The 25,630-nt window shown below is 36.4% G+C and overlaps 1 protein-coding gene across 3 annotated transcripts in view; it reads right to left on the bottom strand.

Moving 5' to 3' along the window:
• The window catches only part of TRAPPC9 (trafficking protein particle complex subunit 9), a 461,063-nt gene that overhangs the window by 417,095 nt on the left and 18,338 nt on the right, over positions 1–25,630 (bottom strand). For 2 of the 3 annotated variants that reach the window (XM_067290119.1, XM_067290121.1), the window contains exons 5-9: positions 24,938–24,964; positions 23,421–23,542; positions 20,959–21,084; positions 12,829–13,045; positions 10,790–10,933 (exon numbers count right to left, since the gene is read on the bottom strand). In XM_067290119.1, the coding sequence (XP_067146220.1) occupies positions 10,790–10,933; positions 12,829–13,045; positions 20,959–21,084; positions 23,421–23,542; positions 24,938–24,964 (636 nt within the window). The remainder of the gene's footprint in view (positions 1–10,789; positions 10,934–12,828; positions 13,046–20,958; positions 21,085–23,420; positions 23,543–24,937; positions 24,965–25,630) is intronic. The other variant, XM_067290120.1, reaches the window with a different exon arrangement.

Raw genomic sequence — 25,630 nt, 5'->3', positions numbered from 1 at the left:
ATTAATGTTTTCTACTTCTGAAGTAGACCACCGCACAGAGAGAAAGAATGGAAAGAAATTGTCTAAACACACAAAGGTCTTTTAATATAGGATTTTTAATAATTATAGAAAATATTTGTATACATTAAGTCACACTGAGCTTGAAATTCACTGCTAGCACAAAAGTATTTTTAGATAAAACCTCATGAAAAATGGATATAACTAAGTCAGAGTTCAGAAACATACCATTAAAATTTCAGTAGCTGCTTCTCCACTATGTTTGAGAAAACTTCAGATGTTTGTGTATTTTGAACACTTCAAAATATATTTTGTAGATAAAAAATCACTATGTAAACCACAATATCAATCATTTTTCATATTAATAATACCTGAAGATCTACCTTAACATAAAATAGAGGAAATTAAACAAAGATAACTTCCATACCAATAAAAAGGTTATCAAGGACTGCTGTAAAGCTGTTATGAACAAAACAGACTGTAAAAAAAATTTATAGATATGATAGCCTAATTGTAAGAGACATTTGATTTTTGTATTTTGGGTGGAAGAGACATATGGAGACAGAAGATGACAAGAACAACATGCTAATTTCTGTAGGACATCTTTCCCAATATACTGTATTCAAATACAGCACAAATTCTTCATGTCCTCATATTGTCGATTAAAGTATGTCTTCACATAAGTTCTTTTTTCTGGAACAACACTTGGCAATTTGTCTTCATTTGAACGCTTATCTTTTTTTTCAATTAATCAATCAAACATATAACACTTCAAAAGCAGAGACAACTACATGAAGATGGGAGCCCTAAGTAAAAGCTTGGAAGCTTCATTTCACTTGTGAATGATTTTAACTGAGTTAATGAGAATTTTTTGTCATCAAGCAATGCACCATTTTATTTTAATGAATAATTTGTTATTCCACCTAAGAATCTGGATATGTTGTAGGCTGGAGTTTGTGCTCATCAACACACAAATCTAAAACAAGGTAAATCACGTGACAAAGACTTTCAGGTTTGTTATAATGTTAGGCAATGTCGGTCACTCTTGATTTTATTTACATTACAGTAGTTCTTCTTTCAAATACCATATCATTCAAGAAACTATTTGCCTTCATATTTTGTGCTATATAAATAAATTTAAATCTTTCTTATAGCTATTTGTGCATTTGTGACGAGTTTACTGAGTCTCCTTTATTTATTGCCCTTCAAAATTAATAAATTCATTGAGTTGGGTCTGAAGCAGAATCTTCACTCCATAAAACAGAGATACTACAGTCAAGGATAAGCAGATGATTATTTGAAACAGATAAACACGTACAGCCATTTTGGTTTTCCTTCTAGTAACCTTAACTTTGAACACAGTTTAAAAGATATGCATTTCTGGAAAATACATTACAGCTTTTTAATAAAACAAATAAAATAAGCCCATACAGTTTTACCATGCAGCTAACATTCTGTATTAAAAAAGGAGATTAAAAAAGGCAGGAAAAACATGTTGCACATAAACAACGAAGCCCCAGTAACAGGAGTATGTAACGCTGCTCAAGTTTTACAGTACAGGGCTAAAGAAAACATGAAATTAAAACAAAAGCAATAAAATTCATATCTCCGCTAGGTATCTTAAAGCAAATTCTAAATACTATCTTATTTATTCTTACACATGTTAACTTTATGCAGGAAAGTTTAATTAGGATCATATAGCATCATTCCTAGAAGTCTTGCAGCAGAGAGAGAGTCAGAGAAAAACAAAACTTTGGCTCATGGGCTTCTGCATGGTGCATAGCCAGTGCTCTTCCTATTTATCTGATCATGTTAGGTACCATGAAGAATAAAGAGAGTTAAGTGACTTCTAAGGAACTTCTTCCTACTTGTTGTATGATCTCTTTACAGCATGGTAGAAAACATCCAGATTCAAGCTTTTTTTACATTCATTCTTGCTTACACCACATTGCGCCATTCCTGGACAACAAACACCTATCAGATAACAAGTCTGTTCAATCACATATTTATATATACATTTTTAAAATTATATATGTGTGTAGATTAGATATAGCACTATGCTGAAATAACAGCTGCAAAAATATTTGCAACTAATGGCTAAGAACCTACTATGCTGCTATAAATAGTTCCTAGCAACTACATTGACGATTTCAGTCTCCATCCTGAAATAGGTTAATTTTAATATTCTAAGACCAAACAAACTAGCTCCCTTTTGAAAGATTTACAGATTATGCAAAAGCAACTTGCAGGCACTTTGTAACCAAAATACAATACAGTCCATTAAAACCAGTTCATTAATGTCATTTAAGTAAACCCTCACTTCAACTCAAAAGTTAACGTCAAGTATTAATTTACATCATATTCTGTGTTCAGGCTGATTAAAACTTCACTCTTCAGCCTTCGAAATCAGTAACTTTTATCTTTCTAAAAATGAATTTATGTGCTATAGAGGGTTCTAAGGAAATGCCGTCCTCATTTAAACATTGTCTTTGTGAATAACTACAAAATATTGCTAAGTACTGACAGGCTATATTTATATTAGCAAGTAGTGCAGCACAAAAGGAGAGGTGCTATGGAGCAAAACAGTTGGCATGGAGGACCCAAAACCTACATCAAACACATTTGAGGGGATTACTTGAAACTAGTCTTAGTATATGTGGCCTGAATATCCACTGGTATGCACAAGCATGCTCCTAGAGCACACTCACTGGTTTAGTTACATCTGAAGGAAATCAGTTTGCATACACCGAGACTGCCACGCTTTGGGTTGGATTGCTGAGTATGGGGGAATTACTGGGTGATCCACTTCCAAAAACACATTTTTGACCCAAACTATAATGCTAATGCAGACGCAGAATAGTCAAAACCATTCCTGAGAACACTTTCACTGGCAAATCTGCTACACTGTAGAAAAACTAAAGGAAGATGCAATGATTCAATTATGCAATAGTTCCTAGGGTATCATTAATGATAGCGATTACATAAATTCAACTTAAAAGATCTTTGGGGAAGACATTTGTTCCAAATGCACATGATGACAGTAACCAAGACAGCTGGGCCCTATTGACAACTATGTTCTTTAATTTCGCCTCCAACATATTTTAAATATATCACAGTAATGGAAATATGAGATGATTCTGACAAACCTTCCTTACCAACTCAATATTAAGTTATAACCAAAATTGTATTTTAATCAGAAAATTATAGTCACACTACAAGAAACAGGAGCAACCAAAAATGTACTGTACTGAGGTACCAAATAATTCCCTACACCTTTCTCCAAACAAGAATAACAGGTTTTATGTTAATAAAACCTACATAAAAACCATGTATTTGGATGTTATTTCTGAGTATATGGTAGACTGCATGTCCTTTTCAGACATACATGGCCCTGTATCACAGACCTTTGGTTAAATAAACCCACATGAAAGATTTAGATTTTTTTTTTTAGTTTCACAAAACAGTTTCTTACAATTTATCCAGCACAGATATCAAACTCGTTGAACTGCAGATGGCTTTAAAAGATGGAATTCAGTTAACTTCACCCTTCAATTGAAGCCTCAGTAACCAGGTCAGATGCAGACACCTAGCCAGTGCTCAGCTAGCCACATACACGTGAAGGGAGTGACAGGTCAGGTCCGAAGAATTACTAGGACTCCTGGTTAGGATGCGGGCATCTACACTGAGGGCACCCACATTTAATTAGAAGAACTCCCCTCCTTCTCCAAAATCTTAAAAAATGCAGAGGTTCATTTGCCACTTTCCATTTTAAAAAAGAGAATGAAGACAATTAAAGAAAACCATTATTCGCAACAGTTAATCATTCAGGTACTTCTTCTTTCTTTTTTTTTTTTTTTCTTTTTTTTTTTTTTTTTTTTTTTTAGCATCTTTGGACCTTATCTGGTCCCTACAATTTACTACTATTCATTTGATGGTTCAGATGATTCCCCACTATAGATCATTTCTAATGACACTTCGAAAAAGTTCCTCAAATTCATTCTCCGTAGAGAAAAGACTGAGCATGGAAATCTTACTTCCTAAAAAGAAAACCCTGCTCAACTTTTCTGCTATGTCTCAGTCTTCCCTGAGTGTCTCCTTCACGTCTCAGTTACGTTTCAGTTCCACAAAAGCTCTGGAAGGCTTCCTGCTTCTGAGGTGTTTGACGAAGTTATTAGCTTTTATGACTTCTGCAAGTTCAGAGTCTTTTCTGACTTGTGGGTTGTTGTTTTTTGGTTTTGGTTTTTTTTCCCCCCACATAACCTGCCAGGGTTTGTGCTCCCTTCTACTCTCCATGTTTGCACACACCATCCACTTTTATAAATTTTACCTTTTTTACCGTAATTGTATGTATTTTGCTGTTTAACTAGACTTGCTTTTTCACTGCTTTTGGAAATTTCTCAAATGGAGAATACACTTACAGAGAATCTGCTATGACATCTTTAAGCAGTCTCCATGCTAACAGCAAACAAGACATTTCTTTTAATTTCTTCTCATTACCTTCTTTACTTTCAGGTACAGGTGAACATATAGTAACAAGTTGCTCCAGCAGTCCCTCAAAACAAGAGGGGGGGGTAAATTATTTCATGCTCTAGAGTTAAGAGCAGTTATTCATCAGCTGATAGGTTATTCTGTATCCCTACCTCCTATAAAATACTACTTAGTTAAATCTGTGTGAGGAAGTATAACTCACCAAGTGCCCATGCAGCTTGATTTAATTTTCCCAGGTCTTTGGGTGGAAATTCAAGACAATGCAAGTCTGGTCTTTATTTCTGCCAATTAATGCTTGGCAGAAGGAGTACGTTTAAGAGCACTTACGTATTTCCTTTTGGTTTAGCTGTCAATTTTTTTTTTATGAGCCCAGTTTAATATTCTTTGTTATTTTCCATATTCTTACACAGCAATTGGAAATTTAAATCTCAAAGTGAATGCATATGAAATCTGTTCTATAAATAAAAACATTTGTAAAATACTGCAGTTTCTTCTTGCAAACCATGAGACAGAAAGGGATATTTTACAGTTGTCAGACACCAAGTCTGACATGATCAAATTACGAACAGACCAGGTTTAGCTATAATTTCTAAAAATATGCCAGGTTCAGGGATTTTTTTGTAAGATCAAGCTCATCACTTCTTTGCAAAAGGCACAGACCTCACACTCCTGTCAGCTGACGTCGGCTATCACCTGAACACAGCAGTCTTGAAAGGAGGATCAAAAGGTTCTGAAAGTGATTTCTGACTTCTCCAATATCCAGGATGATTGACATGCAGTCCCTCAACATCCAGCTACCAACAACCCTAAGCTGTCAAGGCATCAAAATGGTCTGCTCAGCCAACATAGACATGTCCATCAAAACTGATCTAGAGGATATGGGGAACTGAAAGAGCATCCAGCATACATTTTGGCAGAAACTCCTCATCAGGGAATACCATAGGCTGAGAATAAACATCTCCTGGAAGGTAAGAGACTATGTTTTCATCAGAAAACAGCCTGGAGCCAAACTTACAAACCTCTAAGATTTGCATGGCATAGCTCACCATGTCATATGATTTTGAAGTGCCAAGTAATAGCCAGTACTGCAGCTGAGGTGGAATCTTGCCACCATGGAGTTCAGAATCATGTCAATGATATTTAGACAATTAACGCGGCCCCAGGGATATTTCTGAGAACTCAGCTCAGGGCCTTTGAAAGGAACAAAAAACTTTTCCTTAGATAGAACTGTTTCTATCATCCTACTGACCAAGGGCAGCCACGGCATACAAGAAACGATCTCAGCCACTCTGAGGTGTCTCCTGCGCAATGTCTGTATGGAGATATAAAAAAAAAAAAAAAAAAAAAAAACACAGGCATACCGTAAAGAAAAATCCAGAAGCAAAAATCCCTCCTAAAGGACAGTCATGAACTGAGTTTTGCTTCTGAATAAGTGAAAATATCCAGCTACTGCAAGGAAGTCTTAAATCCTTTACCACATGCAGGAGCCCATCTGTCCTCTGGCTGATGAGCAGTGTCATAACAAGTTCAGTCTTCCACTGAAGAGTTTGTGTCCTTGAACAAAATCAGGGGCTGTGGCTAGAATGATGAGCGTCTGCTCTGCAGAGATCAGGCTCTCTTCTAATAGTACGTGTTATGAAGCTCATGATATCACTTGGAGTTTGCTAGGGCTCAAACAAATTCCCTTCTGACATTAGTAGGAAGGCAAATAAATGACGATTGTTCAAAATCTTATACTCAGTAAGCAAAGAAGGTTTGATAACTTCATCAGACATTTTATGGTCATGTCTGTGGAACTTGGCTTTTCTTTTCTTTTTTTTTTTTTTTTGGTCACTGCTGTTGCTGACAAGACTAAAGACAAAGGTCTCAGAAGGACTCCGAATTTTATGATATCCACTATTTTCTGTCTTTCCAATCTTGAAAGGTAAACATAAATACATAAGAGGCCACGCTGTTGTTCTTTGAATTGTTAACCAATTCACGTAGTTCTTTTTTAAAAGAGCTATAGTGCTAAATCTGGGGAGTGATAAGAGCCATAGAAGAGAACAGAAGTTTTGAGGCACCAAAGGCCATGCTAACTCTGCATTACCTGTGCTGACAATCCAGTGGGAGTTGGCTAGAGAAGCCTCAGAAAGTGTCCCAGCAGACCTTAGACATCATACAGGCTGCTTCCAAACTCAGTAACCATGATGGAGAAAAGAAAGATATGGAACACTGTCATTTGTCTTTTTACCTTTGTCAACTGACTCTCCATCACCAGCAGGTAGAACAGGTGTCAAAAAGCCAACATGCAGCTTCATACTAGCCTCCACAATCTCAAACCCCTGCCAAACTGTTTTGGGAACCATCCTCTGTCGTATAGTTTGGTGGTATCAGAGGAAACAGCTGGCACCAACAATGGTGTCAAATGATCACGGTCAAAAATGACAAAGTCAAAAGATCCCAGACCAAGGATCACAACAATCAGCCATGCACAGAAATGAGAGAAAGGCAACCTGCCCTGCTTCAGGAAGTACTTGCAGATCTTGGTCTCCCCCTCACCTAGTGTCACTCATCTCAACAATAAAGACATCCGGAATGCTGGTAATAGATGAAACATGACCTCTGCGTATTTCATGCACGGCTGAGCCATTATCAAGTTGGTAGTCTAATTAATTGCAAGTACACAAGAGCCAGCTCAGCAGAGAACTCGCAAGGTAAGCCTTTCATCTCACCAAAAGGCTGAAAAGAACTAAAACACAACAACAATCAGAAGACAGGACGGTCTTAATGACAGAGGTATACTACCAAGAAGCACTGAAAAGCATACACTATTTCCCAAGTAATAAAACAGACAAACTTCAAGTATTTTTAAAGGACTAACTCATTCAAAGAAAGGAAAAACGCATTCCTAGCTTCAGCCCATACCACAAATAGTAAGAAAAAGCCACCTCAGTGCACGGACCCTTGCTACCAGAAGGAAAATAGCAGGTGTGACACAGCTGGATCTGAACTTGCAGGGTTGACACACACGTTCTTTCTAAGTGGAATCTCCATGGGCTTGGATAATGGCCGTTTCCAAGTAACTCTGCGTTAGACAAGTCTTATTAGATGAGTTAAATCAGAAGCATTTACACACAACACAAATTACAATCCTTCTAAGCACTGTTGATACTAGAATAAAAATCCACAACATCATTTTTTCAAGTATCTGACCTTACCCAAATCTAATTCAGTGTGAACTGTACACACGTTTCAATGTGCATTATGCAAAAGAGAGGGGTTTAATTCAAAGCAACTCTGCAACTGCACATTTTAACTCTCCTTATAGAAAGAATGATTCTCAAAGGGTTAACACACAATGCCTTGAGATTAGAGAGCCTTTATGCTCAATTTGGTACCTCTTTTGCTAACCAGAAGGCTGCATTTTACATATTTATATAACTAAATAGCTTAATTTTAAATCAGACTCTTAACTCTTATGTTGTTAAAATAGTGACTGACATCTCCCATTTACTTGATGCTACTTTTTATTCAGATTTGCCAGGCTGCTAGTTGAAAATTGTAATTCAAGCAAATAGCTACAAAATTTGTGTTTTAAAATAAATAGTCATTCAGTGGCAATACAAGAAAAGTTTGTTTTAAATACAAAGGAATTTAGACAATGCATCTGTATTCTATGAATAGAATCAAGAGCATCTAAATATTAGATCCTCCATTATAGCTATTAAATCTCATCCTCTTACCTCGCTTGTACTTGAAGCGAAATTTTTCTGTTTTCTGAAATCCCGTGTTTCTCAACTTCAACCAAAGTAGCAAATGAACGATTAACAAACTAGATCAAGAGAACATTCCTTTCATGTGTCTACAGGCAGCTAATTCTGAGACAGAAAAGGTTAGAAGCTCAAGTTTGAGCACCAAATATTTAGCTGGTGATTTCCTTTTAGTTTAGAGTTTTCAGTTCCATTTGTTTTGTTTTTAAAGCTTGCCTGCAAGCTACCTTGTAAGTGTATTATCAATAACAAGCTTTAAAAATAGTACATTTATTTTATTTAGGAAAAACATATTCAGATTAAAAACTTAGTTTTTAAAAGAATGAATTTTCCTCCACCTAGTAACTGCTAACCTGCCAAGTTTCTATAAAGAGCAGAAAAACAATAAAAGGGGAGCATTCTTCAGAAATAAACCTTTAGCTGGCTAACAGAAGCTGGAAGTTTTAGTGCGAAAGCAAAGTTTGGCATGTAATTATCAGGGAAAAAAAGTACTAATTACGAGACTTTTAAAAAATTCATAAGATAAGGGAAAACATTCACAGACTTAAAATAGTAAGTAGTATAATCCTACACATAAGTGTGAGTGTGTGTGTATATATGTACTATAATCAAGTGTGAGAGTGTGTGTGTGTGTGTGTGTGTATGTGAGTGTGTGTATAATCCTTTTTTCTAGTATTCTAGCAAAAAAAGGCACAGTAATTTTCTATGCTAAATGAACTCTTGCATAATACCACGCAAAATCAGTTTTAGAAGAATTACAAAAGAATTACAGACAAGAAATATATTTCTCTGTCATGCATACTCAACCCAGTTTGTAACGCTTATGATGTCTGGGTAACATGCTATCAATAACAGTCTTTTCTGGACCTCTTCAGCAAAAGAAAGAAAAAGATTCAGCTATTATTCAAACACTTGGGAAAAAATGAAGTTTAATTTTTCAAAGACACCGAACATCACAGTTACCATAGGTCATATGAAACTGGAAGCTTTACTTAGTCCTATAAGGTCTGAAGACAAGATACACAAGAATTTCAGCTTTCATTTTGTCTGTTTTATACAGAAGAAATCTGAAACCCAGCCAAAGTTTAAGAGATTCAAAGCTTAGTTGCAAATGTAAAAACAAACAAGTTATTTCATTTTAAAATTTCAAACCATTTTAGGATTTTCTGATTAGCAACATTGTAGGTGAACATACGTAATAGAGCAGCTTAAAGTCTTATTTTCAGCCAAACTGTCCCTACATAAATCTATAAAGTTTGATCTAAAAGTCCACAAAAACCCAAGTCACCTTAGAGAGCAAATAAGATTGGTAGATAGAAAGATAATTTATTCCAGTTTATCAGTTCCTCTATGATTCTTTCCTTTCTTCACAGTTTGAGCCACTAAACAAAGTGAATTCACTGGCAACAAAAAAGCTAAAGCTTGCCAGCAAAGTTCTTTGCTGGATAGTCACCAAGAAGAGACATTTGCCTACTGCTAAAGGAGAAAATGGAAAAAAATGGATCATTTTACTCCATTCCTCTGTATCTTAAATGAGGGAACAACTGGGAAAAAAAAATGCACCTTTTACCTAGGTTTATAGGGAATCAAAAACATTTTTATTACCTTTTATCATTGGTTCAGTGTTATTATTCTGGGCTATAAATAAAACCTTTATGAAACATTTTTCCTAAGAAATATGATACTAACATAATAGTCACCTTTTGCTTTCCCATGTGATCTTGTAAACACTGCTTGTCCTTCCCCCCAAAAGCTCTTCACACACATAAGCACCATTTTTGACAATCATCCACAGACACATTCAGTCCTTTGTCATCCACTGACAAATTTAATAAATCGCACTGAAACTTATTGCTGAATTAACAAAAAAAAAGGAAAAAAAACACAGGAGCTGGTTTAACTTCTAGCAACTTAAGCCTACTGTCCTAGTTACACAGGGCTGAATTCAACTCCATCGTGTGCAGCTGCCGCAGGTTCATTGTCTCAAACAAAAGAGCAAGGATTGACCCTGCTCCCTTAGACGACTTCTGTATCCAGACTATTAAAACATTTCATCAGAGAAAGCTCATAGTAGATTCAGTCTAATCCAAGTAAACTTTTCTAATCTGAATTTACTAACCAGCCTCAATTCCTCTCAATCTCTCTGTTAATAGCACTTAAGGAGGTTTCTAGTATTTTCAAATAATATGTAATTTTTTCCATCTACACACAAATCAAGCCCTCTAGTCATATACCTAATATTTACAGAGGGAATAGAGCATTAGGCTTAAGGCAGTCAATCCACAGGTGGACAACCTTTAAGAAAGTTTTAAGTACTACACACCAAGCTCAGAACACTCTGATATCTAAAACTAATAACACTGTATACTTGATTGCATTATTGTCAACCAGCTATCTCCTGCTTACACAGAATTCCCCAACTTCTGGCCTCTCCATTACTTCTCAAATTAAGTATATTTCAAAACAAAGTCACACTGCTTCACTATAGCACAGAAGAAAGTACAGATTCTTCTTTCCTTTTTTTTTTTTTTTTATTTTTTTTTAAATCCTACCTTGATCGGAAAGAAAATCCAGCATGGTCTGGAGAAGGAAAGACAGGTGCCTGACAGATAGAGCAGGATTGCCCATTCTTCTGGAAGCATATACTAGTTCATGAAGCAAACGCATCTGCACTGCAGCCCAGCCTCTATGAGTTCCTGTAAAGGAAACAGAGAGTCGGTTACATTTTTTAAAAAAGCTAAAAGTCATCAAAAAAATACTTGTATTTAGTTTTCTTTATATACTATGTAGTAGTTTAATGATACTTGTATAAAAATCACCAAATTGAACCTATTGATTACAAAACCAAAAGTTTGCATTCAAAACAAAAGAAAAATTAGGGTATTTGGGTTTGCTTGAATATTTCAGTGTAAAGGAATTTTGGTTTTATATGCTTGTCTATCTACTCACAAATTTAACATGAGACTTCAGAAAATCAAGTTAACATTTCCCAGGAAGTAAAAAAAAACAAAGCACGACATCACTTTTATTTGCAATCATCACTCTACAACTTTTGCAGAACTTCTAGAACCTTCCCTCCCAACACACTCCCAACCTAGTCTTCACCTTTGCCATAATAGGCCAGAGCATATTTTTTCCCAATATATTCCCTCTTCCTAGAGGATTTGTATAGTCCACTTGGCATTTTCTGCCTCCTCTCACACATCACCTCTTTCCAATGGCCATTGAGGCTGTATCTGATTTAAAAAATAAATATACTTTAAATGTCTACACATACAGCCGGTTGTCTACATGTCTGCTGCAGTCAATGGAAATCCCATAAATGCAGCTTAAGAGAGCCTGGAAAATCCCACCTAGCGGCTGGTCAGCTGAGCATTTCCATATGCCCAGCTGGCTGAATTGACTACATAGCCATTGACAATAAAGGAGCTGAGTAACCTAGCATGTATAGAAATACTTAAATTTACAGGATAACTTCAAACCGGAATCCCAACAATAAATAGTCAGTGTATTTTCACAAAAGGGAGAAGAATCTACCAGCTGCAGCTCATTCATATTTAAACAGCTCAGAGAGTCTTCTTGCTAGTGAGCCCCCACCTCCCTTCCATCGACACGTGCCCAGCCCACTGCTGGCTGCCCTGTTCCCACAGCTACAGTTAGTGACTGCCCCCCGAAACGCTACTATCCAAAAAGAATACAACTTTGGGGGTAACATGCGAGGGTTTACTCAAAAGGAGTTCCCGAGCAGCATATTAGTTGGCTTTTCTTTCGGAGGAAAGATGCAGCATGGTATATTAAAATAAAGAAAGCTTTAAAAATGATTACCTTACATTCAGCTTTAGCTAACATCAATACCAAACTATAATTATTAAAAATTGTTCAAAAATAGCTTACTTAAAGAAGGTCAGCAGACAGTATATAACTTACAGAAAGTGAACACAGTACTTTACAACTACAAGAATAGTCATGTGTTGTTAAGGCCGTTTTTTGCTCTGCTTTTTAATAGATGCAATAAAACAGTAACTCAAATGATATACTGCATCTAAAAACTGTTGGAGTGCTCTTAACCAAATGTCGGTCTTGCAGATAATATCACATTTATTTAATTTGTGGAAAAAAGTGACATCATACTTAATGCTATAGATACAAGTATAGATATAGCTATTTATATATATAGCTCCCATATATATCTATGTGTGCATGTACATGTGTGCATGTCTATATATAAAAACACATGAAAGAATCTTTCATTCTTTGACTATAAGCCAACACAGACTATCAAAAGAAATACAATTTCTCAGACACAAGATGAAAGCACTTTAATTGAAAAATACTCGAAAATAAAACATGACTGTTTTGTACTGAAGAGTGTATAATCAAACACAACGACATATTTTTGAAACAGAGTAGAAGGGAATACAGCAAAACATTTGGCAGTATTTCTCATCAGAAAGAACAGCTCTACTCGCTGCAATTTGTTTCAGACAAGTAAAGGATTTTGTTCGCATTTGAAATGTCTCAAGGAACTTGAAAAATTTACAGAAAGCCAGTTGAGCGACCTAGTATGCTACTCCATCCCACAGACACTTACCTTTGCTGAAATCTTTCGGATCCAGTGACAGACTATAGCCAGGAAGAGTTTCCAAAAGCAATTTGTAGCAGGCCCGCCAGCCAGGTTCCGGTATGCTAGGTGCAACACACTGCATTGCTGCTACACGCTTGAAAAACGCAGACTTTCGGTGAAAACCAATGCGTTCATACAGCTCAGAAAGAATGCTGTAACGCTGGATTTTTTCTTCTTCCGAAAGCTGAAATTGAAAGGGGAAAGAGAAAAGGATTGTTTTTAATCAAATAAAATCTTAAAGAGCATACAAGAGTAAAACATAACAGGAAAAAAACATGTAGTAGACATTCTCCAACTTTACAGAAAGCCAGTGATTTTGCATTCAGCTAGTCTTAACATCTCCTACCGCCAGGAAAACTTCAGCTTGCTTCAAGTTCAACAGCTAACAAGAGCAGCAGATAGGGGTTTCTTTATCAACTTTTTCTGTCAGCAGTACTAACAAGTAGCTAGTCAAAACAGTCAATAACAGCTAAACAATTCCCCATTTTATGGATGGCACTTGGTGTGATATTTGTATGTGTAATAAGAACTGAAAAATACACTACTTCCAAACACTATTGATTTACCAAATCAGATGTTTTCAACCCTTTAAGAGCAAACGTACTAGTTAATCTTGAAATCTCAGGCTACGAAAGCAAGGAAACAGTTGTCCCAACTTTATGCATCTCCAACGTTGTAAATTACAAAATATTAATTTCACGATTCTGTGCAGACTGCCAACCAGCGAGGAAGAATTTAGCGCAAGGTTAAGGCCAGATAGGCTTAAAGTTGAAACAGGCTTGATACGAAACTCCTGACATGCACTTCTTTAGCTTATTCCTACTGTGGCACCAGTCCCAGGTAATCACGCTTTCCTCCCTGGTCTGAATGACAATCCCACTTTGAGAACAGCCAAGAAACTTGTGCAGGAAGCCTCAAAGCTACCAGGTATTTCAATTCCACATCCCAGCAACAGGCAACAAAAGCTCTGAAAGCAGATCAATGCTGACACCTAGTGCACGATATACAGCGTGCACGTCCAAGAGCATTACAAAAGATTTTAAATTACCGAGAATTATTCTGAAAAATACATCAGCAGCTTTAAAGGCATCTAAAATAACAAACTTCATGCAAAAATTGCACTAACAGAGAAGAAACGGCATTTCTGCAACTCATTCTTCGAGACTGAAAATATCCATCAGTGAATTCCGTGTGTCTAACTTCAGATGCTTTAAGTCTTGGAAACTAAGAGGATGATCCCAGACACACTAATAACTTTTACTGAAACAATTAGTTAAGAACATAGGTCTTATAAATGAAGTTCCAAAACATGTTTTAGTCACTTAAATCCTAACACAACTGTGAGAGATGGTTTCAAAAGTCACTACCAATTTTGAACATACAGATATATACCCCACAGAGACCTAGTGTCTTCAGAAGGCACCAGGCCCTTATCTGATATCTCAAATCTTCAGAAGAGAGACAGACTAGCAAATGACTTTCTGCAGGTTCAATTTTTTGAATCTGAAGTTGCTGTTACCCCCAGAACTAGTAACACAACATATACAATGCAAACATACAGCCCATCCGTATAAGAGATTAACTGTAACAAAAGTTGTAAAAGGGCAACTGCACTAAGCTGAAAACTTTCATAAATCAAAGCAGTTGGAAAGAACTTTAAGGCATGAAATGAAGATACAGAACTTCTTAAGAACAGTTTGTCAGAATCCCCAAAAGCTGTCATTCAGAAAGAAAAGCGTTGGATTAAGGTCACCTACCCTAGCAGGAAAGAAGCTGCTCCAACTTTTTTTTTCTTTTTTCCGTTTATGTCATAAAAAAAAAATGAGTACAGTCAAAAAACGCATGGTAGCAGAGTTGGAAAGGGCATGAGCACATGATCAAATACAAAAGTTTAAAAAGCTTAAAAAATTATCCAACCTATTTCTCAAATACATAATACTGTCAATGTATGTGCATCTATGAAAACTAAATTTTTAATATGGGAAGAGAAAAGGGTCATGATAAATACTTAGATGAACATGATTGCTAACTAATAATTGGGACCACTATCAGAGAGGCAACAAGTTTTCTGAAGATTTCTTTTTATCATATTTGAATAAGTTTTTAACACTGTTACCTAACTAGTTGCTTAAGGTTTGCCCACAAAGTTACTCAAATATTTTTTGTGGCTGCAGGAAATCGCTTATGTTTCCTCATCACAACAAGAAGAACAAAATTTTGTGTTTTCCCTCAGCCCAAACAGCTCAGTGCTACCACCCCAGGATTCAAAAAAAAAAAAAAAAAAGAAAAGAAAAACCCACAGATATCCCAAATCAGTTGATTCTGGGAAGATTGTAGCAGGCATTCTGCAGGCCACTAGTGTAGCAGTCACAATCGTCTCTCCTGGCCTTACAAATGTATAAAAGCTAAAGACCTATTAGGTGGTGGGAAATAGAGACAAACCTCGGAGATATTGCGGGTTCGGTTCCAGACCACTGCAATAAAGCGAATAGCGCAATAAAGCAAGTCATGCAAATTTTTTGGTTTCCTGGAGCATATAAAAGTTATGTTTGCACTATACTGTAGTCTATGAAGTTTGCAATAGCATTATGTCTAAAAAAACAATGTACATACCTTAATTAAAAAATGTTTTATTGCTAAAAAATGCTAACCGTCACCTGAGCCTTCAGCGAGTCGTAATCTTTTTGCTGATGGAAGGTCTTGCCTCGATGTTGATGGCTGCTGACTGATCAGGGTGGTGGTTGCTGAAGGCTGGGGTGGCTGTGGCAATTTCCTAAAATAAGACAGCAGTGAAGTTTGCCGCATGGATTGACTCTTCCTTTCACGAAGGATTTCTCTGTAGCATGCGATGCTGTTTGATAGCATTTTACCCACAGTAGAACTTCTTTCAAAATTGCAGTCAATCTTCTCAAACCCAGCTGCTGCTTTATCAACTAAGTTTATGTCATATTCTCAATCCTTTGCTGTCGTTTCAACAATGTTCACAGCACCTTCATCAGGAGCAGATTCCATCTCAAGAAACCACTTTCTTTGCTCATCCATAAGAAGCAGCTCCTCATCCATTAAAGTCTTATCATGAGACTGCAGCAGTTCAGCCACATATTCGGGCTCCACTTCTAAGTCTAGTTCTCTTGCTATTTCCACCACATCTGCAGTTACTTCCTCCACTGAAGTCTTGAACCCCTCAAAGTCATCCAGGAGGGTTGGAATCAACTTCTTCCAAACTCCTGTTAATGTTGATATTTTGACCTCCTCCCGTGAATCACGAATGTTCTTTATGGCATCTAGAATGGTGAATCCTTTCCAGAAGGTTTTCAATTTACTTTGCCCAGATCCATCAGAGGAAACACCATCTATGCCAGCTATAGCCTTACAAAATGTATTTCTTAAATAATAAGACTTGAAAGTCGAAATTACTCCTTGATCCATGGGCTGCAGAATGGACGTTGTGTTTGCAGGCATGAAAACAACATTAATCTCATTGTACGTCTCCATCAGAGCTCTTGGGTGACCAGGTGCATTGTCAATGAGCAGTAATATTTTGAAAGGAATCTTTTTTTCTGAGCAGTAGGTCTCAACAGTGGGCTTAAAATATTCAGTAAACCACGTTGTAAACAGATGTGCTGTCATGCAGGCTTTGTTGTTCCATTTATAGAGCACAGGCAGAGTAGATTTAGCATAATTCTTAAGGGCCCTAGGATTTTCGGCATGGTAAATGAGCATTGGCTTCAACTTAGAGTCACAAGCTGCATTAGCCCTTAACAAGAGGGTCAGCCTGTCCTTTGAAGCTTTGAAGCCAGGCAATGACTTCTCTTCTCTAGCTATAAAAGTCCCAGATGGCATCTTCTTCCAATATAAAGCTGTTTCATCTACATTGAAAATCTGTTGTTCAGTGTAGCCACCTTCATCAATTCTCTTAATGAGATCTTCTGGATAACTTGCTGCAGCTTCTACATCAGCACTTGCTGCTTCACCTTGCTCTTTTATGTTATGGAGATGGCTTCTTTCCTTAAACCTCATGAACCAACCTCTGCTAGCTTCAAACTTTTCTTCTGCAGCTTCCTCACCTCTCTCAGCCTTCACAGAATTGAAGAGAGTTAGGGCCTTGCTCTGGATTAGGCTTTGGCTTAAGGGAATGTTGTGGCTGGTTTGATCTTCTATCCAGACCACTAAAACTTTCTCCATGTCAGCACTAAGGCTGTTTCGCTTTCTTATCATTCATGTGTTCACTGGAGCAGCACTTTGAATTTCCTTCAAGACCTTTTCCTTTGCATTCACAACTTGGCTCACTGTTTGGCGCAAGAGGCCAAGCTTTCGGCCTCTCTCGGCTTTCGACTTGCCTTCCTCACTAAGCTTCATCATTTCTAGCTTTTGACTTAAAGTGAGAGACATGTGACTCTTCCTTTCACTTGAGCACGTAGAGACCATTGTAGGGTTATTAATTGCCCTAATCTATAACGTTGTGTCTCAGGGACTAGGGAGGCCTGAGGAGAGGGAGAGAGACGGGGGAACGGCCGGTCGGTGGAGCAGTCTGAACACACACAACATTTATCGATTAAGTTCGCCATCTTATATGAGCACGGTTCGTGGCTCCCCAAAACAATTACAATAGTAACATCAAAGATCACTGATCACAGATCACCATAACAGGTATAATAATAATGAAAAAGTTTGAAATATTGTGAGAATTACCAACATGGGACACAGAGACATGAAGTGAGCCCATGCTGTTGGAAAAATGGCGCCAACAGACTTGCTCGACGCAGCGTTGCCACAAACCTTCAATTTGTAAAAAACGCAATATCTGCAAAGCGCAATAAAATAAAGCACAATAAAACGAGGTATGCCTGTACCCAATATCTGAAGCACAGCATCTGTTCCATCTGGTTAATTTTCATTTAACTATTAAAGCAAAACAAGTTAGCAATTACATCTTTAAAAGCCCCAGCTCACCATCCAAGCAACTGGGCCAGCTTTTTCTCAGGCCTGTTCTAAGTCAGACTTTCAAGAAGGTAGCTGTTTATTTGATTTTTAATTATCCTTACTATATTGAAGTAAACTTCTAGTAATCTCTCTCACAATTTGTAATTGGATGTTACAATTTATTCCTCATAACTGGATGCAAAGATAAGTCTTATTACCCTGGAGCGCTCCTATAACTAGAAAACATAAATTACATAATTCTATTTAGAATGGATAGGAGATTGAATATATGGAAAGAAACTAGCATTACTTTTTATCAGAAGCATACACTTTATCCTGGTGAGGTGGTTTTTCGCTTTCTAATATTGATTGTGTTGATGTTTCTGCTATCTACCTGCAACAGAAATACACAATTCTGCAGTTTGTTTCTTTTTAACCTATGAAAAGATGACTTCTCCTCTAGTCCAAATTCTAAGTACCACTATTATCTGCCTCCGTGCTATGTACAATAAATCTTGAATAGCTGAGAATATAATTTTCAGTCATTCCACACACTATGGAAAATAGATGCCTCAACACTGGAAAGATTATCTTCCTCATATTTCTTGTATTAATACTTTCCAGAAACAATTCTATCCAAGAAAATAACAAAATAGTAGATATGAGCAGTTTCAAGCTATGTAAATGTCATCCTTGATTGAAATCAGTAAAGGTTAAGACTGGTCCTCAGCTCAGCAATGGGCCCCAATGGCAGAATAACCAGTATTGTCAAGCTGGTTTTTAAAGCAATCATATACATTTAATTCTGAACTCACACAATGGCCAATATCACAACAGCAGATATCATAGCTTATATTACGAAATGAACAAGTGATTATTAGATATAGACAATGGAACAACAGGAGAAGATTCAACAGAAAAAAAAAATCCCAAATTAAAAATACCGTTCCAAAAGAATCAGTGAATATCAATATCATCTGAGAACAAAAATGACCGTAATGTTCCTTAGTATCCAATTTAGTGCATTTCTTTTTTTAGAACACATCTACTAAGCACCATGATCATCTAGTCTGATCTCCTGCATAATGCAAGCAATAGAATTGCACTCAATAATACCTGCATTAAATCCTTAAATTCTGGTTGAGCTACAACAAAAATAAGTAATATGCCTAATTTTGATTTCAAGGTTTTCCAGACAGTGGGACATCTGGCATTAATAGTACATTTTTTAAGTAGTGTGACAACGCACACTGAGACAAGCTTTACATGCACAAAGATTTATTTGTGGAGTCAGTATCTGATGTTTTACATCAACTTCAAATTTACTTTAGGGGAAAAAAAAAAAAGCAGAGAGAAAGAAAGAGAAAGAGAAGCTGGCCAGCTGGGAAGAGAAGTGATGGGGCCTCCAGAATGCCCTACTCTGGGCGTTCTCTCCAGTGCAGGAGGTGACAAAAATGATGATGATTTTTTCACCACACTTTTCTACTAGTATTGGATGCTTTTCATCCCTCTTAGTTATTTCCATTTGTGACACTATCAGAGTGGCTGGAGCAAGCTTTGAGCAGGGGCAGGTGTTGCACACTGACTAGTTGCCAAGCTTCGTGCATCTATACTACTGAGTAATACTTAGCAGCTATTTGAATGACTTACCTATTTTGCTATTCATTGTCTTTCCTTCCCTCCAATATAAACTAAAAGTAGCAAAATCAGTAGTAGAAAAGCAGTCGAGGGGGAAAGAGAGAGCGATTCTCACAATGGTGGCAACTGCCTCCATAAGAAACACAGCATAACAAGACTGGAGTTTGCAGGTCAAAGAACAGCACAAGAGCAGCACGGGGAAAACGCTCCCACAACAGCTTACCTGAAAGGCTACAGAGCTGCCAATGAAAGGTGGACCACAGAACTGAACAGAAGGCCCTTAGCGTCAAAAAGGTTTAGCATTTAAGGCACTGTGCACCAAGTAATCATTTATATAATGATAGATAATCATATAACTAACTTCTCCTCTATGTTGGATCAGAAAACTGATAAAATTTACAGATTAAATGATCAAAATAGAGTACCACCTTGCGAATATCTGAAAGACCACAGCAGAACTCCACAGAAAGAATTCTCCACAAACGAAAGAACGAACGCTACATCCCTCATAAATTTGCTATCACCACTGGGCTTAATAAGCACAATGGTATGGACTTAAGAAGCTGCTAGCCTTATCAAGCCATAATGAGCTAAAAAGGAAAAACGGTAGGAAAGCTAACAACTGTTTCTGAATTGCTTCAACCACAGCAGTCTCCGAAATGGCACAAAGCAAGAGACACTGCTGAAGTGCTAGTCTTGTTCTGTGCTGGTACAGAGCACCAGCTTCTCTATACAAGAATCAGACCACCAGAACCCATCTTCTCCAACTCAGACTAGAGAGGTTTTGGCCAATCTGCAGGATCTGTGAATACAGCCAAATTTGTAGGTATATGAACACATCGTTTTCCATCTTGAAACCTTGCTGATTCAGTGTTATCAAGTGTTAACAAGTTAACAAGTATTCTAATACACATGTTCGTAAAGTACAAAAACAGTTCAAAAAGCTGCTTGCAATTACAAATTAAAATTATCAAGTCTTTGTTCCTCCCCTCAAATGAGAAGGTCCAGACTTTTTTTCTCCTCCACATGTTCCTCCCTTTTCTCACAGTTCTAAATACTGCTTTTCTCATCTGAATTCCTTTCTGATTTGGCCTAACCCAGACTTGGCACTGTACAACAAAAAAATCAGCTGATAATGATACTAATTAGATTCTAAGCTCACTTTGCAACAGGCCATTCTTGATTTGCTCACAGCTTCATCCAGCAATAGATACAATCAAGAAAAACCAGTCCTAGGAGATCTGTCCCTAATGGCTGTTTTTCCCTAGCATAACATGTGAAAAGAATAACGATGGGACATTTTGCCTTCACAAGAGAGAAGGGCCAATAAAGACTAATCTCAAACAAACTCCTCGTGTTTTTACATGAACTCTGAATACTTTTTTTAACCACACTCACAGATGTGAAAAGTCCTAGGGAGGAGCAAGGTAGTGAGACAGAAAAGGAACTTGATTTTCCTGAATCTAAGCAACTTTCAATGCTTTAGTATAATTTCTCGCATGAGAACAGAAAAATGACTGGACTTTCTGCACCGACCTGACGAAGGTTGATATAAACTGCGTTCTGAAGAAACTCAGAGGCTTCCATACTCCTTTTCTGTATTGCAAGGACTCTCACTGCCTTCACACAGGCTTCCAGTTCAATCACACCAGCATTCTTGTACTTGAAGAGAGAGATAATTAAAACAATATTAAAGTACGGCACCTGTTAGATTTGACGAGCATTTCTCCTCAACACACAAGTCAGTTGTCACATCTCCCAAAGCCAGCAACTCCTGAATGCTACTGACTATACTGTTAAACTATCAACATACACCCAAGCGAAAATTAAGGTGTCATCCAAAATGTTATTATGCAAAACAACACTTTTCAACATCTTCACTCAACTTTTCTTATTTTAAGACACAGCAGAACTTCAGCCTGTGAATTCAGATAGGAGAAAAGTTTGGAATAACACCATCATTTTGGATATCCCCATGTATAACCTCTGTGTGTCCAAAACAAAAAAATTCTACCTTCACAGCATAGTAGATACGTACATAAGTTAAAAGCCATTAACACACAGGTCAGTTTTATAATAATACTTCACCACTTCACCAATCTAAGCAGTGAACTGAGAAATTATTTTGCCTTTGCTATTTATTACAAAATACCTGAAATAACATAGGAAGCAATAGTAACAGAACTCTAGTTTTCCTGCTTGAAATTTATTTTTAGTTAAAACAGTATTATAGATTACAAATGAATTACAAACCCTTCTAATCTTTGTAATATACAGTTGGGAATATTATCTGTAAATGAACATTTCAGTTACACTACACAGCTTGCTTAAGAAAGACAGGAAACAATGTATACACGCATTGATCTGTTTGAGCTCAGACAACACATAGGCAATTTTCTAGACAAGCAACCTGATCTAGTTATTTTCTCAAATAATATTGATATTGGACATTTGCGTCTGCCTATCACCTATGTAAGTTAGACTCTGTTGAGGTGTTCATCATGTTTGAAATTTAATGTGGGAAAAAAGGCTCAGAATGAAATACAAGAGTAACTTTCCACAGAATTACAGTTACATATTCCTTTCTTGTGCATTTGAGATATCAGCAAAAACAAAAAAAGACTATGGGGATTGAATACATTTTAGAAGAAACTATGAAGGTTTCTTAAGCTCAGTGATGACATCAAAACAACGTAAAAAGTGCTGCTTCCTCAGCAAAAGTTACTCTACAGGTAGGTCTTACAGATCAAAAAAAAAAAAAAACCCCAAAAAACAAAAAAACAACTCTTGGTTACTTGCAAGTGAAGGTGCAGTGAAGCATAGTTGTTACTTGGAGAGAGCACAATGGATATTATTATAATCAAAATAGGAATAACCTGTCCTAAACTAAGTCCAGTAAGTATACTTCAAAAAAATACCCTCTTTCTAGACAAGCAACTTATCATTACGTTAACACAAGAAGTTGAATGCATACTGGAGAATTATTGTAGTATAGCAAGAGATTTTATTATCTGAAACCATCCCTAAAACCATCACTTTTCACTGCACCTCATCATAAATTAACTGATGTACACAATATATCTTCTGTGTACATTTGGAGAGTCTCCCTTTGCTACAACTGTGGAAACAACATATCGTATTTTCATAACTCAATTTAAAGATACTTCTAAAATCAAAGAAGAGAGATAACTGAAATGAACAAGTGATTAAAGTGTAAATGGACAACTACACAATAGTACAACTAAACCTAGCTTTAGCGTTGATGTGGATACTGAGCCATTGCTGCCACAGTATGAAACCAAAATTTTTCTCCATATTATAAATGAGAACATTAAACTACCTTACTACCATACGGGCTCAGCGTTTCCACACTAATCTAGAAAAATGCTCCAGCAGAGCTGAAAACTATTTAATTTTTTGCACATCCTCATTGAAGAATGTTCATCTTTCACATTTTCTCAGTAACCCCTACCTCTGTGCATGCTCTAAATATTAGCCTCCCTGAGCAGTCCTGTAAAATCACACCCAGGATCAGCAATCCCTGTATAAATTCCTGAACACGTTCCTCAGAGATCATTCCAGCAGTCACAATAAATAATCATTCAGCTCACACAGTGCATAAAAGCATCAATAATGTCACTGCCATATGTATTGAAGACCATAAACCTACTTCACAGTCATCAAAACCTTCCAAATATAACACTTCTTTTTAGAGTGCTTTAAAAATAAGACGATTAATCCAAAACGGGTACAAGCAGACATAGTAAATAGTATAACTCAGCACACTGCTATTTTAGATGTCATCTTTGACCAAAGTCATGAGATGCCCAGGCTCTAAGCCAAGCATTTAGTGCAGTGGCATAAAATACTCCTACTTCTCCCATTACTTTACGTTTACTTTTTTGCACATGCTTTAAAAGAGCCTCTGAAACCAAAAACACAACAGTTCATTATCTACAAGAATTTCAGCGAAGTTTCTTAAAACTAAGTAGGACTACCTTGCTGTAGTAAGAAATGGCTTCTTTATATTTATCTATGATGTCTTCAGGACTAAGGCAATTCTTGGCACGTCCTATCTCAGCACTGGTATCTGCATTTATACCATTTGAAGTCAGGGCACCTAAAAAAGAAGAGGATAGGAAATGAGCAGAAATACTTCTAGCTAGCATTAAATATCTAAGAAAAAATCCGTAGAATATGCTGCAGGTTTTACCAAAGCATACACAAAGAATAACTGAAGAACCATGCCATCCCTAGAAAATAAGTGTTCTCTTTTACTATGCTATATTAATAAAGAATGCAAATGAAAAATGAATTCAATCATAAAACAACAAACACGAAATAACCTTTCACTTATTAAAAAACAAATAAATTCATAATATTTTACACTGATCTGAATATTTAGACAATGAATAAAATATTACATTGTTAAAATTAGATTACAGACAAATCTGACTATGTATTTTTAATCTTTAAGTTTTTCATTTACTTATAAATGGAATTTCTAAAGCACACTTAAGAAAGAAATTGTGCAATATGTTATTATAAACTAATTATTAGAACAGTGATCTTCTCCTCCAATCATTTAAAACAAATATTTCTCTTCCCTATCTCCAGCCCCAGAAAACTACTAAACTATTAAAAAAAAACAAAACCTGAGGCCAGTACAATGAGAAATTGCATTTCATATATAAGAAAGAAAGAGAAAGAGACAGAGAGGCTTTACATAGATAAGGGATGAGAATCTGAAATAGAAGACAAAAAAATCTGGGGTATTGCGAAGAACATGACAATTTTATTTTTCGAATTTAATTTTACTGCAGAGTTAACATAATAAAATTAAACACATACATCAAAGGTTTGGAAAGGCTCTACACCTTTTTAAACGTTACTTAATCTGTAGGATTCAAAGTCCATGCCTATGTTTATACTATAATTTATTTCTCCAAGAGGTTTCTCTGCTAAGATGGCAAAGAAACCTTCACGTTTCAGAGCTGGACCAAACTCTTGGAATAGTTACGGTCAAGAACTGCTGTGAATGCTACTTTCTACTCCTTCTGTGCATTCAGAAACATGTTATTTTATATGCTTAAATGCTAAAATAACATTTTTCTTATGTCTGTCAAACCTAAAGAATCATACCTGCAGGTTAATGCTTTAGGCTTTTAAAGAAGTCTTAAGCGCAAAATCTTTGTTGGTGATGACTGAAAGAGTACCTTGAGACTACGAGACTACATGTGATCATGCAGGTTTGTTTGCTAAAAATTTAAAAACCCCACTACTCATGAGAAGAAACAATTTTTGATAAGGATTTACTGGGATACAACAATGGAACTACAGAATTTATTTTGTGCCCTTCACAGTCTTTGTGCTTCCTCAAGCTTTATAGCCAAAAACGGAAGCATCAGGAATTAGTACTAGTTTTGGCAAGTGGCAGTAACTACCTATACAAATGCAAAACAAATGCAAGTAATAAAAAGAAAAGACTTTGGAAACATGCACGAAAATAATGTACCTGGATCAATGAGAACTTCTTGTGCCCCTAAAAGGAGGAACAAAAATGATTTTTTTTCAGCCTTCAAAACAGCCAACAAAATAAGCTCTTATAATATGGTTTATAACTATCATCAGGCTTGAACAAAATTATAAAATTTATTAGAATCATCATTCCTATATTGAAGGACTGCCAAATATATAAGTAGTCACCATACGTTAAATCTAATTTTGTTAAAAACCAAATGTAAAAATCCTCTAACCTTACAATCAATTTTAAGACACACCAACAAGAATTGATGAATTTTCAGGATATATTTTAAAGTCAAATCCTCTTTTCACCCTTTTCTTTTTTCTTGTTTTAGTTGGCAAGTTTCTATGACAGTCCACTTACTATATTTTACTAATCAGGTCCTACAGTGCTTAAATCTCCCTATGTGAGCTCATTTAAGCTACACAATACTCTAGGGTAACATTCTTAAAGAACTGTAACCAATATATCCCTTACAGTTGTCATTAATTTCACTCCATGATTTTTTTTTTTTTAATGATTTGAATAAGGCCAACTCAACAAGCCAGACTATTTACAACAGAGTTGACAGGACTGTTGGAGATAAGTTGGTTTAATCAGAAATACAACATCTTGTGACCCTAAAGTCTGATCAAAAATGGCAATGAAATTGTTAAGATTGAGGGTTAAACAGTCCAAAACAAT

This window comes from Apteryx mantelli, chromosome 2 (assembly GCF_036417845.1).
Source record: "Apteryx mantelli isolate bAptMan1 chromosome 2, bAptMan1.hap1, whole genome shotgun sequence".
NCBI lineage: Eukaryota > Metazoa > Chordata > Aves > Apterygiformes > Apterygidae > Apteryx > Apteryx mantelli.
Note: the sequence above shows the minus strand (reverse complement) of the source record. Positions and strands in the feature narration are given on the sequence as shown.